Raw genomic sequence first — 20,118 nt, forward strand, 5'->3', positions numbered from 1 at the left:
GAAACTCCATCTCAAAAAACAAACAAACAAACAAACAAACAAGAAAACAAGCTGGCTGTGCAAAATTACAGAGGAAGTAACAAGGAAAGGTTCTGAGGTGAGAATGGGCCAAGCTTGCTCAGGGAACCCAGGAAGGCTAGCTGCAGAATGCTGTTTCCGTGGCCTCAGCAGCTTAACCTAGGCCTTTACTCTTAACCTTGGTAATTCCCACGCAATCTTGAGATTTCAGCCCAAACGTCACTCCTGCAAGCCCTTCCGGAACTCAAAGCATGTCTCCCTTCGCTCCCGCCGAGGAGAGACCTGTTCCCAGGATCTGCAGCCCTGTGTTTATCAGACCCAGGGAGTCTGTGGAAAGGAAGGATGGGATAAGAACGATGCGGGTTGGGAGAGTTAAAAGGGTCGCGCAAACGGTCCCCGCGGGAATGCGAAGCGGATTCTCGAGTTCTTGAGCCTAGAGCAATGCTTGGGGAGCGACACCAGGGCGCAGAGCGGCAGATCGCGGAGCGGAAGTTCATCCCCGGAGCCGTTCTAGGAAACCCGGAGGACTCAGGTCGTCAATGATTCCGGGGCTGAAGTGGGCATCGATGGGTGCACTTTGCTGTTCCAGGGAGCCGGCTCGGCAGGCGGCGGCGACGTGGAACTTGAGCTAGGGCTAGAACCGGCGAAAAGCAAAGCCGGAAGAGGCAAGGGGGCGTCGGTGCGCTGACCACCTGTTCCTCCAGCGGAGTGCGACGTGCGCCGATTGGCTGGAGTGCCGCCCGGGTACCGGAAGTGGCCGATGCCCGTCGCCAGTGACACCGGGACAACAGCTGCGGGCTCTGTGCGAGCGGCCCAGCAGCGCGGAGCCTCAGCGGAGTGAGCGAGCGCGGGGCAGTAGCGGCCTGCGGTGAGACCTCATTCCGTCGCGGCTGTGGGGGTAGGCGGGGGCTGGGCTCCCAGCTCCCTAGAGAGCCGAGCGGAAACCCTACGTTTAGGCCCGTTCTGACCGGGGTTCGCTGTGTGACCTTGAAGTTTATGCCTCCCTCCATTCCCCCCGCCCCCAGGCCTTCATTTCCACCTGCACACAGGGAGGGTGGGGCCTGGACACCGCCAGGGACAGTCCCAGCTCTGGTTTGGTGCCTGTCAGCCGTGGGGGTGGGAGAAGCAGGGACACTCCCTTCTGTACCGAGGTGGGGACCCGTGGGAGCTGTGGTTTTCTCAGACATTCCACCCCCAAGTAAACCGCTAGGACGAAATGGCGGGCAGTGTCACAAACTTAACGCCCTAGTGGCAGATTGTGCCCTGTGCTGCCAGACAAGATATTGGCTTATGAGGGGTGGTCGTGAAAAGGCGACAGGTTTGAGCTGCAAAGATAGAGCCCTATTATGGGTACCAGAGGGAGAAGAGAGAAAAGGAGGTTAACAGTGCCATAAATTAAATATCACCCAGATTGGGAAAAGGAACTTATTTTTACAAACAGTTATCGACACCAGCTATGTGTCAGACACTATCCTAGGCTCTTTAGATATAATGATGAATGAAATATCCAGTTAGCCATCGAGAGTATTACAGAGGCTGGGTGCAGTGGCTCATGCCTGCAATCCCAGCATTTTGGGAGGCCTAGGCGGGAGGATCACTTGAGCACAGGAGTTCAAGACCAGCCTGGGCAACATAGTGAGACACCATCTGTACAAAAAACAAAGAAATTAGTTGGGTAGTTGGGTGTGGTGGCGCCTGCTTGTAGTCCCAGCTACTTGGGAGGCTGAGGTGGGAGGATTTTCTTGAGCCTGGGAAGTTGAAGCTGCAGTGAGTCTGGGCAATAGAGCCAAGACCCTGTCTCAGAAAAAAGGGAGGTATTGCAGATTCATTATATATATAAGACAGTTACACAAATTCACTTAACATTTACCAGGTATCTGAAATATGCTAGGTACTCAGAATACCAGGATGAATGGAACAGCATCCTTGCTTATGGTCTAGAGAAGAAAATAGGTATGAAAAATTAATAATGCAGTGGGGTAGCTGCTACAAGGTGAAGGAGTAGCTGTCTGCCTTAGAGCCTGGGGGTCAGGGAAGAAAATGGAGGGGGTCAGCTGGGCGTGATGGCTCATGCCTGTAATCCCAGCACTTTGGGAGGCAAAGGTGGGCGGATCACCTGAGGTCAGGAGTTTGAGACCAGCCTGACCAACATGGTGAAACCCTGTCTCTACTAAAAATACAAAAAGCAGCTGAGCATGGTGGCACACACCTGTAATCCCAGCTACGCAGGAGGCTGAGGCAGGAGAATCGCTTGAACCTGGGAGGCAGAGGTTGCAGTGAGCCGAGATCGCATCACTGCACTCCAGCCTGGGTGACACAGTGAGACTCTGTCTCAAAAAAAAAAAAAAAAAAAAAATTGGAGGAGGTCTGTCCATGCCTGAGCTGAGGCTTGGAGATGCTTGTGAAGTGCACAAAGTAGGCAATAGATTTCCAGGAAGTGGGAATAACTTGTTCTCAAAGGCAAAGAAGCTTTAAAGAATAGAAAATGTTTGAATTGCAGGACACTGAGCATGACTGCACCTTCCAGCAGTTAATGGAGGGTGTGGGACAGGAGATGAGAAAGGGAAATGGGCTTCCTCAGGGGGACATTATGAGCCATGGGAAGAAGTTTTTATTCTGTAGGCTTTGGGGTGCAATAAACAGGAAGTGACATGATAACTATAGTACAATGAAAGAGAAAAGGGCCAATGAAATGCTGTCTCAGAGGACCAAGAGAGAACCTCTTTCCTGTAGATGTTAGTGAAGACTTTGAGAAGGAGGTGCTCTTTGTACTAAATATGGAATATTTGGTAGGATCTGGCCTTTCAGAGGTTAAGGAAAATCATCTGCCTTAGCTAAGATGCTTTTGTCTGTAAGTAACAGAATCCAACTCAAGCTGGCTTTAAAATACGCAAGTATATAGGCTCTCATAATTGGAAGTCAAGAGGTATAGGCCGGGTGTGGTGACTCACACCTGTAATCCCAGCACTTTGGGAGGCCGAGGTGGGTGGATCACCTGAGGTCAGGAGCTCGAGACCAGCCTGGCCAACATGGTGAAACCCTGTCTCTACTAGAAATACAAAATTAGCCAGGCGTGGTGGCAGATGCCTGTAATACCAGCTGCTTGGGAGGCTGAGGTGGGAGAATCGCCTGAGCCTGGGAGGCGGAGGTTGCAGTGAGCCAAGATTGCGCCATTGCACTCCAGCCTGGGAGACAGAGCGAGGCTCCATCTCCAAAGAAAAAAAAAAAAAAAAAAAGAGGTATCGTGGTTTCAGGACTGATTTAATCCAGTGGCCCTGGCGGCATCTTCCTTGTTTTTCTTAGCTTTAGCTGCCCTCATCCACAGGCTGGTAGTGAGATGGCAGCAGCAGGTACAGGCAATAATATATGGAAGTATTTTCCTATGGTTCTCTCAGGATGGCGGGAAACTATTTCCAGAAGCTCCCAGCAAACGTCCTCAGAATATTGACCCAGACGAAGGTGGATGTCCATTTCCAAACCAGGAATTCCCGAATCCTTGCTGTTTCTGAACCAGTGCCTTGCAAGAATTAGGGCATTTATTTGACTGGGTTAACTCAGTTGGAGTGTCCTGCTGGAGCTCTTGGATGAGGTTAGATCTCTGGCAAGGAAAGCAAAGCCACTGCAAATATTTTTGCTCACATAACCCGTAAAATAATTTTGGAAGGTTTGTGTCTCTTTATACATTTGCAAGTTGACATCCAAAACATTTCCATTTCTCATCATAAATTTTAATGAGTTTCAAAGGATATTATTTTTGAGGTATTAAAATTTCGACATTTCAAAATAAAACCTCATCCCAGTTTCCCAAATACCTTCCCTTGGTTACCTCCCCTTGGAGCACAAAGAAGGTGCTCATCACATCCTTCACCCTCTCTGTAACCTCCATCTGTTAGCACCCCACTCCTCCCAGCCCCCCTTCATTTCCATCCATATCTCACTTAGTCATCTCAGCTCTGTCCTGACTAACCTCCCTAGGCCTCACCTCCTCAGTCTTCCACCACACATCTCCCTGGATTCTCAGGCTGCCAAAACTGCCACTGAAAGAAGTCAGGAGAGCATGGTGATTGGCCCCTCTTCACTCTGATGCTCTCCAGCTTGCTTGTTTCATGAGGTGGTGGTAAGGGTTAATGTCTGTAAATTGCTTAGCACATGGTGAGAGCTTATCATTACCCTCCACATCAAAATGTCAGTGCTGCCTGGCTCATCTTCCCCCCTTCCATATTTATCCCACCCTTGTGCATGCTACATTGAAATCCGAATGTTTTTTCTGTTTCTGTTCTTTTTTTTTTTTTCTTTTTTGAGATGGAGTCTCACTCTGCACTGGAGTGCAGTGGCGCAATTTTGGCTCACTGCAAGCTCCGCCTGCCCCGGGCTTCACACCATTCTCCTGCCTCAGCCTCCCGAGTAGCTGGGACTACAGGCGCCTTCCACCACACCTGGCTAATTTTTGTATTTTTAGTAGAGGTGGGGTTTCACCATGTTAGCCGTGATGTCTGTTTCTTTTCTTACTCCTCCTGTACTTCCTGGCCTCTTGCTTGCCCACTTTCTGTCCGGAATGCTATAGTGCAGTGGTCTTCAGATGGAAATATGTGGAGGGGGTACACAGACACTTTCTGTAACATCTTTGGCCACATAGATTGTTGAATGGAAATCAACTTCTAGATCCTTGACTTTATTTTGTATCCTTGCCTATGAGTGATCTGCTTAAGAATGGGCCTGTGGCCTGTAGGTTTCTCTTCTCTCACATTTTTTCACAATTGTTCTTTTCTTCATTTTATTTTATTATTATTTTTTTTGAGACGGAGTCTCGCTCTATCACCCAGGCTGGAGTGCAGTGGTGCGATCTTGGCTCACTGCAAGCTCTGCCTCCCGGGTTCACGCCATTCTCCTGCCTCAGCCTCCCGAGTAGCTGGGACTACAGGTGCCCGCCACCACGCCTGGCTAATTTTTTGTGTTTTTAGTAGAGGCGGGGTTTCACCGTGATAGGCAGGATGGTCTCGATCTCCTGACCTCGTGATCCACCCGCCTCAGCCTCCCAAAGTGTTGGGATTACAGGCGTGAGCCACCACGCCTGGCCCTTTTCTTCTTTTATAAAAGAAAGACACCGGCCAGGCATGGTGGCTCACGCCTGTAATCCTAGCACTTTGGGAGGCCGAGGTGGGTGGATCATTTGACGTCAGGAGTTTGAGACCAGCCTGGCCAACATGGTGAAACCCCGCCTCTACTAAAAATACAAAAAACAGGCTGGGCACGGTGCCTCACGCCTGTAATCCCAGCACTTTGGGAGGCCAAGGCGGGCGGATCATGAGGTCAGGAGATCGAGACCATCCTGGCTAACAGGGTGGAACCCTGTCTCTACTAAAAATATAAAAAATTAGCCGGGCCTGGTGGTGGGCGTGTGTAATCCCAGCTACTAGGGAGGCTGAGGCAGGAGAATCGCTTGAAACCAGGAGTCAGAGGTTGCAGTGAGCCAAGATCACGCCACTGCACTCCAGCCTGGGCGACAGAGTGAGACTCCGTCTCAAAAAAATAATAAGTAAAATAAAATAAATAAAGACACCACTCACGCATCTCCTTAAGGTTACCATGGTGCATCCCTCTGCAGTGGAAAATCCTCTAGCGTGCCATACAGAGACAATTTGTTGAAGAAGTGAGTTTTTTGGACGTTTTGTAATACAAGTCCCAATCTTTGCTCCCAACAAAATTTTACTTCATTTTTTGAGACAGGGTCTCTTATTCTGTCACCCAGGCTGGAGTGCAGTGGTGTGATCACAGCTCACTGCAGCCTTCACCTGCCAGCCTCAGGTGATCCTCCCACCTCAGCTGCCCAGGTAGCTTGGGATTATAGGCATTCACCACCGTGGCTGGCTAATTTTTTTGTAATTTTTCTAGAGACAGGTTTCGCCCTGTTGGCCAGGCTGGTCTCAAACTCCTGGGCTTAAGTGATGTACCCACCTTAGCCACTCAAAGTGCCGGGATTACAGGCGTGCCCAGTCCCGACAGAATTTTTAAAAGATGTAATCAGGTTGTCAGTCAGCTGCCAGATTATGCCGTAATGTTTTACTACAAATCACTGTGTGGCTTTTTGGCAGATAAGTTCAAAAAGTTGTGATATTGCTACAAGAGATTGCTGTAAATGTAGATTGATGCAGTTTGGGCAAAATCAGGTCCAGTTACAGTAACTAGAGTCAGTTTGTTAAGCATAAGAGAAAGGTGGTTTTTAACTCAGAAGAGGTATGCAGTCAGTTGTATTATATCTGTCTGCTGTCAGGTTTAGGGGAGGGGAGGGGCAATCTAGATTGAGAAGAGGAAAAAAGTCAGAGCAGGAACTGGCAATGTACCCATAATTCTGCTGCTTGACACCTGTGTTGATGTGCCTGTAGGCCAGATTTTGGGTAAAGATGGATACACCACATTAAGAGTAGGATAACTCCAGTCATTAAGACTTTGTAGGCCGGGCGCAGTGGCTCATGCTTGTAATCCCAGCACTTTGGGACGCCGAGGTGGGTGGATCACCTGAGGTCAGGAGTTCGAGACCAGCCTAACCAACACGGAGAAACCCCATCTCTACTAAAAATACAAAATTAGCCAGGCACGGTGGTGCATGCCTGTAATCCCAGCTACTTGGGAGGCTGAGGCAGGAGAATTGCTTGAACCCGGAAGGTGGAGGTTGCAGTGAGCCAGGATTGCACCACTGCACTCCAGCTGGGGAACAAGAGCGAAACTGTATCTCAGGAAAAAAAAAAAAAAAAGACTTTGTAACAGTGGTTTCCAAACCTGGCTGGGCATCAGAATCACCTAGGGTACTTGTTTAAAATATAGATCTCTTGGCCCCACTAGAGATTCTGATTCTGAGAGATCTGAGATGGGACCTGGACATTAGTATTTTTAACAGATTTCTCAGTGGATTCTTAGGCAGCTAGCCTAGTTCCAGGCCAGGAACGATTGTTTAAGAGACATTCATCTAACAAGATCTTCCTGCCATGATTTCAGGGCTCCTAAGCAATTTTCAGGGTTTTATGTGGCTTTCCATGCAGATTTTCTTTTCTTTTCTTTTTTTTTTTTTTTTTTTTTTTGAGATGGAGTCTGGCTCTGTCGCCCAGGCTGGAGTGCAATGGCGCGATCTCAGCTCACTGCAACCTCCACCTCCCAGGTTCAACCGATTCTCCTGCCTCAGCCTCCCGAGTAGCTGGGATTATAGGCACCCACCATCATGCCCAGCCAATTTTTGTATTTTTGTAGAGATGAGGTTTCACCATGTTGGCCAGGCTGGTCTTGAACTCCTGACTTCAGGTGATCTGCCCGCCTCGGCCTCCCAAAGTGCTGGGATTACAGGCATGAGCTACTGTGCCTGGCTCATGTAGATTTTCATCTAGGTAATATGGTCCTTTATAAATTTTATTTCTTGTTGTTAATTAATAGATATCTGGTTTATACATCAGTACTTTGTGAATGAGGCTTTTTGAGCTTGCTTTCCTTGGGTGCATTGAAAAGACAAATTTAGGTCTGCCAAGTTGAGGGTCCTGTTCTGAGCTGTGGAAACCCAATAGAGGTCTGCCTGTCATGCCCAAACTGAGGACCAGTGGTCAACCTCTACTCTTCCAGTAGCACCTCCATCTTCTCTCTCTTCAGAAACATTTAATTTCAGATTTAGGAAAGTGAGGAAGTGAGAAACGGAAAGATAGAAAATTGTATTTGGGAATTTGAATTTAGGCTATGAGAAGTGGTGTTTCCATATGAGTCTGAGGCCTAATATATGGCTGTGCCTCTGGAAGAATCAACCAAATGGAGATTGGCTTTGATTTGTATTTGAGAAGATACCCATAGAGCAGTATTTGACAAATGACATACTGTGCTGCTGGCAGAATGCAAAGTAAAAGAATGATCAGAGTGGGTAAGATTTAGTTGGGGAAGGCTTTCTGTGTTTTTTTTGAGACGGAGTCTTACTCTGTTGCACAGGCTGGAGTGCAGTGGAGTGATCTTGGCTCACTACAACCTGTGCCTCCTGGGCTCAAGCGATTCTCCTGCCTCAGCCTCCCCAGTAACTGAGACTACAGGTGCACACCACCATGCCTGGCTAATTTTTTGTGTGTATTTTTAGTAGAGACAGGGTTTCACCATGTTGGCCAGGCTGGTCTCGAACTCCTGACCTCAGGTGGTTCTGCCTGCCTCAGCCTCCCAAAGTGCTGGGATTACAGGCATGAGCCACCGCGCCTGGCCAGGGGAGACTTTCTGAATTTGAGTTTTTTTTTTCTTTTTGAGACGGAGCCTTGCTCTGTCGCCCAGGCTGGAGTGCAGTGGCGCAATCTTGGTTCACTGCAAGCCCCGCCTCCTGGGTTCATGCCACTCGCCTGCATCAGCCTCCTGAGTAGCTGGGACTACAAGCGCCCGCCACCACGCCCAGCTAATTTTTTGTATTTTTAGTAGAGATGGAGTTTCACTGTGTTAGCCAGGATGGTCTTGATCTCCTGACCTCGTGATCTGCCCGCCTCGGCCTTCCAAAGTGCTGGGATTATAGGTGTGAGCCACCACACCCGGCCCTGAATTTGAGTTTTAAACTAGGTCCTGGTTACTTGACTGGGGATAAATACATACCTAACTTCTGTTGTATCTTGTTTTGCTAAGAAAAAGTGATTTTCCATTTAATGTGGTACACATGTCAGCTCTGTGAATGCTGATTTTGTAAAGAACTAGATGATGGAAAATAAGCAAGTATAGGAGGCATGAGGATGAAAAGGAAAGGCCAGAGAGGGGGTTGGAAGCAGATGGAGACTGAAATGGCAGCTTGTGGAACTTGCTCTTGGGTAGGGATGAGAGAGAAACGTATTTAAGACGGTACTTCCCAACTCAGATGGTACCATGGAGGAAGAAGACAGCTAAATTCTCGACAATGGATTCTTACAGTTGTATAGATACACATTACCTATAATTTTCAAAGATTTCAACAAAAAGAAGTACAGTTTTTAGGTGCCCTCTCTTATTTCATGGGAAAATGAGAGAAGATGCTGAGATGGGGAAGGTGGAAGAAAGTTCCACCTCATTTTCAGGTGTAGCACAAAGAGCTTCTAAGACTTCAGGATTCCAGTTGGAGATCAGGTTCCTTGCAGGTTTCTGGGGAGGGGGGCATTACCAGGCTGCCCTGATGAGTGACCAGAGGTGCCCGAGCCGGATGGTGTTAGTAACCAACATCCTGTGGATAACGGGAGGCTGGGCAGAGAGAAGGGGAGTCCAAAGTCGCCCCCAAATCTCCACCTTTCCCCTTCCCTTACCACATGACTCCAGCCTCCTCTGCTGCTCAGGGTCTTTGTTTCTTCAGTAATCTCATCCTTTCTTCACTCTTAACCCCTGTCTCTCTGCTGGACCTATTCCTTCTAATATAAACATGTTCATATCTCTTCCATGAGAGGAAAGCCTTGCTCTATAGCACTGTCCATCCTGGTCTTCTCCTTTCATCCACTTTTTTTTTTTTTTTTTGAAAGAAGCAGCAAATTCATTATTCAGTCCACTACCAGCTGGCTTTTGCTACTGTCATTCCCCTGAATCTGTGCTCACAGTTCATATGTGACTATCTATTGTCTCAGTACACATTTTCTTTCTTTCTTTCTTTTTTTTTTTTTTGAGACGGAGTCTCGCTCTGTTACCTAGGCTGGAGTGCAGAGGTGTGATCTCGGCTCACTGCAAGCTCCGCCTCCCGGGTTCAGGCCATTCTCTTGCCTCAGCCTCCCGAGTAGCTGGGACTACAGGCGCCCGCCACCACGCCTGGCTCCTTTTTTTGTAATTTTAGTAGAGACGGCGTTTCACCGTGTTAGCCAAGATGGTCTCGATCTCCTGACCTCATGATCTGCCTGCCTTGGCCTCCCAAAGTGCTGGGATTACAGGCGTGAGCCACTGTGCCCAGCCTCAGTAGACATTTTCTAATTCTTATCCTAGCGAATCTCAACTGCATTTGATTTTTTTTTTTTTTTTTTTTGAGACAGAGTCTCACTCTGTTGCCCAGGCTGGAGTACAGTGGCTCAGTCATAGGTTACCGCAGCCTCTACCTCACAGGCTCAAGTGATCCTCCCACCTCAGCTTCCCGAGTAGCTGGGACTACAGGCACATGCCACTATGCCTGGCTAAATTTTTAATTTGTAGAGATGGGGTCTTGCTATGTTTCCCAGGCTGGTCTCAAACTCCTGGGCTCAAGTGATCCTCCCACCTACTCCTCCCAAAGTGCTGGCATTAAAGGCGTGAGCCACCGTTCCTAGCCTTCACTCGATATTTTTAAATTCCCTCTGCCAATGCCTAAGTGACTTCTGTGACACATTATTCTGGTTTTTCGGTTTCACTACCATTCTTTATCTTCTTGGCTCATTCTCTTCCTCTACTCACCCCTTTATGAACGGAGTCTGAACAGGAAACAGCTCACTCAAATTAGGATAATTTGAGGAGGGTTTATTTGCAGCGAGGTTAATTATAAATGATCTAGGTGTGGGCAGGTCATTGAAGAACCCAGGGCTGGCAATAATAGTCACTAGCCCTGGGCCTGAAGAGACAGGAGGGAGTAGAGGTTACTGGAACCTAGACAGAGAGACTACTGAGTAGGATAGAGTTGAGAGGAGTAGGGACCTCAGTTGAGGGACAACACCAACCCAAGGCGACCTCACAGGAAGGAACCCTGACCCCTTTCTCCTGCCCTGCCCTTTCGTCCCTGCTTCCAGACCCCTGCTGGGGCTCCTCATTGGTGGACCACAGCTGGAAGCCACAGGCTCTGTTGATGTGTTCCATACAGGTTAGGCTTCTGGGGCAAAGAGGGACAGGGAGAAAGGTGGAAAGAAGATCTAGAGGGAAAATGGAAGATAACTGGAGCACTCGTGACTTGTTTCTTTGACTCCTAGGCTTCTGTTCACAGCCTCTGATGGTTCTCATGCTACACTCAGGCTGAGTACTCTCAAGTCTATCTCTAGTCCTGACTACTTTGAGCTTTAGACCAATATATTTTGACTGATTCTTTGATACCTCTCTGTGGATACCTTGAAACTCATTTTGTCCAAAACAGAGCTCATTGATCATCTTTTATTGCTATACTAGCTCCTCTCCCAGTATTCAGAATATTGTGGCACCACCATCCATCTAATTACCATCCCTCAAATTGAGTGAGATCTGGGCACCATCTTTGAGTCCTCCCTCCTTACACCTATCTCCAGTCACACACCAAGTCTCGCAGAATTTGACCTCTTCCGTATTTCCCCAGCCTGTCTCTTCCTCCCCACTGCTACTAGTGCTCTAGTGAGATCACATCACCTTTTGCCTTGATGACTGCAGCAGCTTCCCAGCTGATCTTCCTATGTGCAGGCCTACTGCTTTCTTTTCTTTTTTTTTTTTTTTTAGTAGAGATGGGGTTTCACCGTGTGAGCCAGGATGGTCTCAGTCTCCTGATCTCATGATCCTCCCGCCTTGGCCTCCCAAAGTGCTGGGACTACAGGCACCCGCCACCATGCCCGGCTAATTTTTTGTATTTTTAGTAGAGACGGGGTTTCACCGTGTTAGCCAAGATGGTCTCAATCTTCTGACCTCGTGATCCACCATCCTCGGCCTCCCAAAGTGCTGGGATTACAGGCGTGAGCCACCGCGCCCGGCCAGGCCTACTGCTTTCTACTTCAGCCACTAAATGACCACGAGTGTGCATCTGCGTGGAATGCTAATCTGACTAGGGACCATGTCATTCCTTGGTTTAAAAAACCATCCCATAGTTCTGCAATGTCTAAAGGATGAAGTTCCATACATTCCCATGCCCCCTTGAGAATCACCTTCCACAGTGAACACTTTCACTGACGGGAGGATTGTATTCCTCAGATTTGCCGTAGTGCACAAATAGACTGCCCTAAGCAAAGGCCACTTTAATATTAGTTCCAGATTGCTTACCATCTGAACAAAGGTCAGGCTTATTCTCCTGGCATTTGGACCCCTTGTCTGTGGTGGGGACAGCCAAATCCCCAGGACAGTTTTATTAGGAATAGGTTTGGCCTCGTATAATAACAAAAAACCCCCAATATCTTAAGCAAGGCAAAAGCTTATTTCTCTCTTAGATAAATGAAGTCCAGAGGCTGGCATTCCAGGATTGGTATGGCAGTACCATGGAGTCATCAGGGTCCCAGGTTCCTTCCAGCTGTGATCCCCAGTCCTAGGCTATGCCAGTATACTCATGGTCCAGGATGGTGTCCAGCTATCACATCATGCTCTGGGAACAGCATGGAAGACAAGATGGAAGAAATGTATCTCCTCATCCTTTAGGAGATTTCCTAGTAGTCCCATGTGGTTTCATTTGCATCTCACTGTCTCATTGGCTAGAATATGATCATGTGGCCAATCCCAACTGCAAAAATTAAAAACCTGGGGAATGTATTTTTTTAGCTAGGCTAATTGCCACACTATATAAATTTATTATTCTGTTATAAGGCAATGGGGAATAATATTGGGGTAGGCAACTAAACATTTTTGCCACAACTAAAAATCTTTGTAAAAGTTTTAAAAAGGTACTCTCCCCCCACCCACCCCTGCCCAAGAAACAAGGTGTCTTGCTCTGTTGCCCAGGCTGGAGTACAGTGGCACAATCACAGCTCATTGCAGCCTTGACCCCCTGGGCTCAAGTGACCCTCCTACCTCAGCCTCCCCAGTAGCTGAGACTACAGACACATGCCACTGCCCCTGGCCAATTTTTAAAAAATTTTAGTTGAGACAAGATCTCCCTATGTTACCTAGGCTGGTCTTGAACTCCTGAGCTCAAGCCATCTTCCCACCTCTGCCTCCCAAAGTACTGGAATTACAGGCGTGAGCCACCACACCCTGCCAAAAATGTACTCTTTAAGTAATCTATGAAGGTATTAAGAAAATACTATAAGAGAGCTGATTACAAAATTAATATGTAATGATCAACAGCATTGCTATATATAAAAGTAATAGCCAGTTACAAAATGTAAGAAAATCTCACTAAATGAAAAGAGGTATAGAGACATGATGAACATAAAAACAACATCAGCATAAGTTTGGACTACAAATTTATACTAAAGTTTACTTGGGAAGATATGAGAATAGACAGGAAAGGTCTGAAAAAGAAAACTGAGATAACTTTCTCTAGCATATATTAAAAATGTTAATAAAGCTAACAGGTTGAACTGTTTGATATTAGAGAAGACAAGGATCAGTGGAACTGAATAGAATCCAGAAGTTGGCCCAAATATAGATGGATATTTAGACTATGGCATAGGTGGCATTTTAAATCTGTAGGGGAAAGAATTATTCAGTAAATGGTATTGACACAATTCAGTAGCCATTTGGAGAAGTTTAAAGCCAGTGGCTCCAAATGTCAGGGAGCCAAAGGCGGTACTTCTGTGCTAGTTATAGCTAAGACACATTACTCTTTTGAAGAGGTAAGCCCTCTATGTCCCCTCGCCTGCTCTATAGAGCTGATGAGTACCAGAGAACAGGACTAAGAATAGTCCTCTTGTTACTCATTTTGCAGTTACTTCCCCTATACACCCAAAAGTTATTTCTATTAACTTGTCCTTTTTTTTTTCTTTTTTGAGACAGGGTCTGACTCTGTCACCCAGCCTGGAGTGCAGTGGTGCAGTCTCCACTTACTGCAACCTCCGCCTCCCTGGTTCAAGCAATTGTCCTGCCTCAGCCCCCCAAGAAGCTAGGACTACAGGTGTACGCCACCATGCCCAGCTAGTTTTTGTATTTTTAGTAGACAGGGTTTCGCCATGTTGCCCAGGTTGGTCTTGAACTCCTGAGCTCAAATGATCAGCCCGCTTCGGCCTCCCAAAGTGCTGGGATTACAGATGTGAACCACCATGTCATTTCTGTCCCTTCTTTCAATATTTATCGTATACCTATCTATTAATATGGCCACCATTTTCCCTAGATGTTTTCTTTAATCACCTTCAGGTTCTAACCCAACTCACCGTTAATATTATGGATTTTTTTTTTTTTATCAGCATCTCTTTACCATCCATTTCCTACTTCTCTCTTGAAATCTTTTCTCACTCCTGTCAGCATCCACTGTTTAGCATGTCCACCATAATCCTAAATCTGGATCTTCTCTTTGGCAGCATCTTGTCATTTCGCCAGATACCAAGACTGTTTCTGTTTTGTTTTTTTGTTTTGAGAGGGTCTCGCCCTGTCACCCAGGCTGAAGTGCAGTGGCGCATTTCAGCTCACTGCAGCCTTGACCTCCCCAGGCTCAAGCAATCCTCCTGCCTCAGCTGCCCTCCTCCCCTGACCAAGACTGTTTCTGAGTGCTATGAGAACTACATCAAAGCTCTGTTCTCCTCTAGTGTTAGCTTCATTTAAATATGATACAGTCCCTTCACATACTTACCTCTCTCATTTCAGATTGTGAGATGGGGACTGAGAACAAGGAGGTGATTCCCAAGGAAGAAATTTCTGAAGAATCTGAGCCACATGGGTCATTATTAGAAAAATTTCCAAAAGTGGTTTACCAAGATCATGAGTTTGGAGCAGGATGTGAAGAAGACATGTTGGAGGGACATTCGAGAGAGTCCATGGAAGAGGTTATAGAGCAGATGTCTCCTCAGGAGAGAGACTTTCCATCAGGGTTGATGATCTTTAAGAAATCACCCTCAAGTGAGAAAGACCGGGAGAATAATGAGAGTGAGAGAGGCTGCAGTCCCAGCCCAAATCTGGTTACACATCAGGGAGATACAACAGAGGGAGTTAGTGCATTTGCTACCTCTGGCCAAAACTTCCTAGAGATTTTAGAATCTAACAAAACACAGAGAAGTTCTGTGGGAGAAAAGCCTCATACATGTAAAGAATGTGGGAAAGCCTTTAATCAGAACTCACATCTCATCCAGCATATGAGAGTTCATAGTGGAGAAAAACCCTTTGAATGTAAAGAATGTGGAAAGACATTTGGAACTAATTCAAGCCTTCGACGGCACCTGAGAATTCATGCTGGAGAAAAACCCTTTGCTTGTAATGAATGTGGAAAGGCCTTCATTCAGAGTTCACACCTTATTCACCATCATAGAATTCATACTGGAGAGAGACCCTATAAATGTGAAGAATGTGGTAAAGCCTTCAGTCAAAATTCAGCCCTTATTCTACACCAGAGAATCCATACTGGAGAGAAACCGTATGAATGTAATGAATGTGGGAAGACCTTTAGGGTTAGTTCACAGCTTATTCAGCATCAGAGAATTCATACTGAAGAAAGATACCATGAATGCAATGAGTGTGGCAAAGCCTTCAAGCATAGCTCAGGCCTTATTAGACACCAGAAAATTCATACTGGAGAAAAACCATATCTGTGTAATGAATGTGGGAAGGGCTTCGGGCAGAGTTCTGAGCTTATCCGGCATCAGAGAATTCATACAGGGGACAAACCCTATGAATGTAATGAATGTGGGAAAACTTTTGGCCAGAACTCAGAGATTATTAGACATATTAGAATTCATACTGGTGAGAAGCCCTATGTATGTAAGGAATGTGGGAAGGCCTTCAGGGGGAACTCAGAACTTCTTAGACACGAGAGAATTCACACTGGAGAGAAACCCTATGAATGCTTTGAGTGTGGAAAGGCTTTCAGGCGGACCTCTCACCTTATTGTCCACCAGAGAATTCATACTGGAGAGAAACCCCATCAATGTAATGAGTGTGCAAGAACCTTTTGGGATAATTCTGAGCTGCTTCTCCACCAGAAAATTCATATTGGAGAGAAACCTTATGAATGTAGCGAGTGTGAGAAAACATTTAGCCAGCATTCCCAACTTATCATACATCAGAGAATTCACACTGGAGAGAAGCCTTATGAGTGCCAAGAATGTCAGAAGACTTTTAGTCGGAGCTCTCACCTCCTCCGACATCAAAGTGTTCACTGTATGGAGTAATCTGCAAAATAGGAAAGCTTTTAGTGGAAAAGCTAAAGTCCAACTTATTCATTTGTTCATAATATGCAAATATGCGCACCAAATATTCAAATCCAATGAATGGACAGAACCTCCTCTGTCCTCCCACTGATTTTAAATAGTTGGTTGAAGAAGATGAGGCACTTTTTTTTTTTTTTTTTAAGCATTGGGGTCTTCCTCTGTTGCCCAGGATGGGATGCAGTGGCACAGTCGTAACTCACTGCTTCCTTGAACTCCTGGGCTCAAACAGTCCTCCTGCCTCAGCCTTCCAAGTAGCTAGGACTGCAGGCACTAATGAGGCACTTTTATGAATTATTCATTGAGAGGTTTCAGTGTGCTAAGTTAAATCATAAAAGCTATTTCAGGCCTTAATTTCCCCTCTGTCCTTCTTCCTTCCCCTTCTCCTCCCCCAGTGGATCACATAACAAACATTAAGGGTCTGTACCAGCCATCTTTCCTAAATTACTCTTCAGCAAAATTGTGGGAACAGGATTCCACCACCTCCTAAGAATGAGAGTCGACTCACTGACTGTTACCCCCGAAATATTAGAAAGTCATAACTTAGAAGACACACCTCATTCTCCTGTCCACTGTTTAGCATTGGAATAATTTAGTAAGCTGTTATTAGCTTCAAAGTCGTCCAGCCCTGCTATGAAGTTACTTTAGAAGATGGCAGCATTAATGAAGAAGCAGGCTCATTTCACATCTGTCAGCCTTCCTTATTCATCTGAAGAGGCTGCCATGATGGAGGAACTGACAGGCAATTTACAACGGGATTATAAGTGAAGGCCTTAGAATCCAGAGGGGCTGATTAGGCAACACCAGGGGATAAACAATTGAGGTCACACTGCTCGGCATGGGCAGAAGCAGCTCTTCAGGAGCTGTCCACACTTCAGGGGTGCTCAGACTGACTGCTCCTAAGAATTCTGCTGCATATATTTTTAGCCCCATCTCCTGCCACTGCTGACAGATATTGTGACAGTAAGTAGCAGAGAGGACTGTGGCTTCACCTCCTCTGGGCACCTGGCTACAGTGATGAGCCAGTTCACCTGATGACAAACCTGGCCTTGCCAAAGCACTTAAGTTCTCATGACCTGGACCCCACTGGAGGCCCTGGCTAAGTCAGGATGTCGTAGCCTCTTCTTGGTTTTGCCCCTTGGCCTTGAAATTCTTTTTTCTTGAATAACTTTTAAAAAATGGAGATAAAGTATTGCTATGTTGCCCAGGCTGGTCTTGAATGCCTGGGCTCCAGCAATCTTTTTGCCTCAGCTTCCCAAATTATTGAGATTACAGGTGTGAGCTACCATGCCCGGCCTTGAAATTCTTTCTTCGCTGTGTCTGCATGTTTTTTGTGTTCTATATTTATTTCTTCTTTAAGGAAACAGCCTACATTTTTCATGTGTCCATGTTTCTGAGGCAGTGGGTGACAGTGGGAATTGCACTAATGGGGGTCCAGCAGGCCTGGGGTCTGGTCTTAGCGCTAGACCTTGAATAAGGCACTTCACCTGCTGGTCTCCAATTTTCTCCTCTGTAAAATGAAAGAGTTGAACTAAGTGATCTCAAAAGTTTCAACCAGCCCAATAATTCCTTAATTCTTTAAAAATTTAACTTTATATATCTTTATTATTCTTTAACCTCATCTTTGTTACACTAATATTAGTCACTAATATTTATTGAGTGTTTACTACCTGACAGGCACAGTGCCAGTTTACATTTTAATTTTCACATCATTTCTATGATGTGGGTACTCATTTTTTTAAAGCTTTATGAAGGTATAATTTACGTACTATAAAATTCACCTGTTTTAAGTGTTCAGTTGAATGATTTTTAATTTACATAGTGGTGCAACCATCAATGATGTGGGTATTCTTACCCCAATTTAAAAGATAAGAAGGGGCAGTGTTAAGTAATTGACCCATGATTCCACAGCTAGTAAGAGCGACAGCCAAGACTCCAAACCTGGTTGATGCTCTTAACCACTGTGCTGTGCCGCAGGTAGGCAGATTCATTACTGCCTTATCTGAAACCCTTTGCACAGTTTCTATTACTGATTTCTATGTAGATTTGAATATAACAAATTTAAATCATGTCCTTGGTAACAGAACTGATCACAGCCAAAAATAATTCACCAAATGGGTTTATTCTGTACTCCAATATAGGTGTCTTCCCAGGTTTATATCCTTGGCTTGAGAAAAGGGTTGTACAAATAGATGATTGCAGAGTTTCCACATCCTTCCAGATACCTCTGCCTCTAACAGTCACACTCTTAGTAAGGGAAGTTGTTTGATTTACTTCTTCCCTTAGGTTGATTACAAGTGAAGTGCGCCGTCTTATTCCTTTTTCATTGCTGGAGCACAAATTGAATTGTGCCCAGACCATATCTTTCTCACATGAAACCTGGATCTCACCTATCCCTTCCATGCCTGATTCCCGTGTTTGCATATTTTATTTCCACATTTACCTCTTGTCAGCCCTGATAGAGAATTTGGCACCCCTTCAAGCTTCTCCTAAACAATCTATGCACACAAACACCCCTGAGCAATATGGACTTCACTGAAGATAGTGTGTAAGCAAAGGAGAAGAGTTCACATTGTGCATCCTATTAGACATTTTGTTCTCAGAAGTACCTTACTGGCCAAACCAATGAAGGTTTTTCTCTTGTCCTCCCCTCTCAAGGCTCAGTCACCTCAACTTCTTTTTGCCTACTAGATATCCAATCCATCACCTCGCCTCCCCTGGCCCTAGCTCAATTACCCTCTTAAACCCATTCCTGCTCAGCAAAACGTCCTCTAGTTCACCATTCATTCATTTGAACATTAGGAGGCAATTTAGTGACCTGTTGTACCTGACCATGTTCTTAAGGGGGAGGTCTCACGTCTCATTCCCAGGAAAATCTACCATATATAGATACATATTCCCCGCCCCGCCCCAGATTTCTGGTGAATGAAATCACCTGTATCTTATTAGGTACATATACGCAAATCCTTAACCTCAATTCTCTGTCCTCTTCATGTCTTACCCAGATATCTCAGGAAGATTTCTCTTTTCCTTCTGTTTGCCTCCCTCTTCGACTTACTTGGGAGTCAGCATCTGACCACAGTCGTGACTGGTAATGATGATTTGTGCAAATACTATCAAGGAAAGGACATGAATTGTCTTAATTTTAGACCCATTAAAAAACCGCACAGGCCTCAATCTTAAAAGTCCTATCTAAATACCCAGAAATACCCTTCAGAATTTTTGAAGCTATGCCCATGTACAAAATTTTCTTCCTTCCCTAATTTTAATGGTATACTAACACCTTAGGTAAATAAAATATTTCTTTACTATTTTATTGATATAATGCCTTTGTCATGTTTATTCCAAATTGCATTATGTTTCACTATGGTTTTTAATAAGGACTTTGTTTACCAGTTTCATCCCCACCTTGTAGGTTTCACCTTACCTAAATACCCCCACATGCTTGTTAGCTTCTGGTTTTGCATACAGTGTACATTCTGTGTCCTTGATCTGCTTTGCTTGGTGAGATCCTTCATCTTAAATAACAGGACAAGTGTTATCTATTGTGCGTGTGTTGGTATACACGTTTTTCTTCATGATTAGCAACTTAAAATATTCCGGACCATTTGTATGGCCTTTAACAAAAAATCACCTTATTACTGAAATTTCAGGGTGGCGGCGGGTGCTGCTGATTGTTTACCATTAAATTTTTACAAGTGTTCTGACTCCTGGCGGATGCCAGGTTCTTAATGCTGTTAAGTCATGAATCTTCTTTGAGAACCAGGAAAGCTCTGCCCGGAAAAATGTACATGCAGTTTCAGATAATTTATGGACTTCCTGAAACTCATCCTCTGAACCCTGTTCCCCAAATCAAACATTTAACTTAAAAAAAAAAAAAAAAAAAAAAAAGACCGAGTCACTTCCCCAATAATTTCCTCTTCACCGCACCCCTCAGCTTTTGGAATGAAGCTATGTCAAAAGACCTGCCTGGGTGAACCCCTGCAAATGGAGGTCAGCTGGACCTCAGTAAAAGCCCAGTGGGAAGGAGCGGGGACGATTCTGGCGATCACATGAGGAAGGGAGCAGCCTCAGCAGCGCAGGTGGACACAGTCGTCAACCACTCGCTGGCCGCCTGCGACGTGAAGCACCTGCGCTGGGCGCGGCGGGTAAGCGCCGACACTAGCGGGCGCCT

General features: G+C 45.8%; 1 protein-coding gene across 1 annotated transcript; it reads left to right on the forward strand.

The window, feature by feature from the left end:
* Nucleotides 1-239: 239 nt before the first annotated feature.
* LOC134806916 (ZFP3 zinc finger protein) lies at nt 240-19,264 on the forward strand. The gene is made up of 2 exons (XM_016931330.4): nt 240-886; nt 14,392-19,264. Exon 2 carries the CDS (start codon nt 14,400-14,402, stop codon nt 15,906-15,908), a length of 1,509 nt encoding a protein of 502 aa, XP_016786819.1. The 5' UTR covers nt 240-886; nt 14,392-14,399; the 3' UTR covers nt 15,909-19,264.
* The last annotated feature ends 854 nt before the right edge of the window (nt 19,265-20,118 follow it).

The sequence above is a fragment of the Pan troglodytes genome, chromosome 19 (genome assembly GCF_028858775.2).
Source record: "Pan troglodytes isolate AG18354 chromosome 19, NHGRI_mPanTro3-v2.0_pri, whole genome shotgun sequence".
Classification (NCBI taxonomy): domain Eukaryota; kingdom Metazoa; phylum Chordata; class Mammalia; order Primates; family Hominidae; genus Pan; species Pan troglodytes.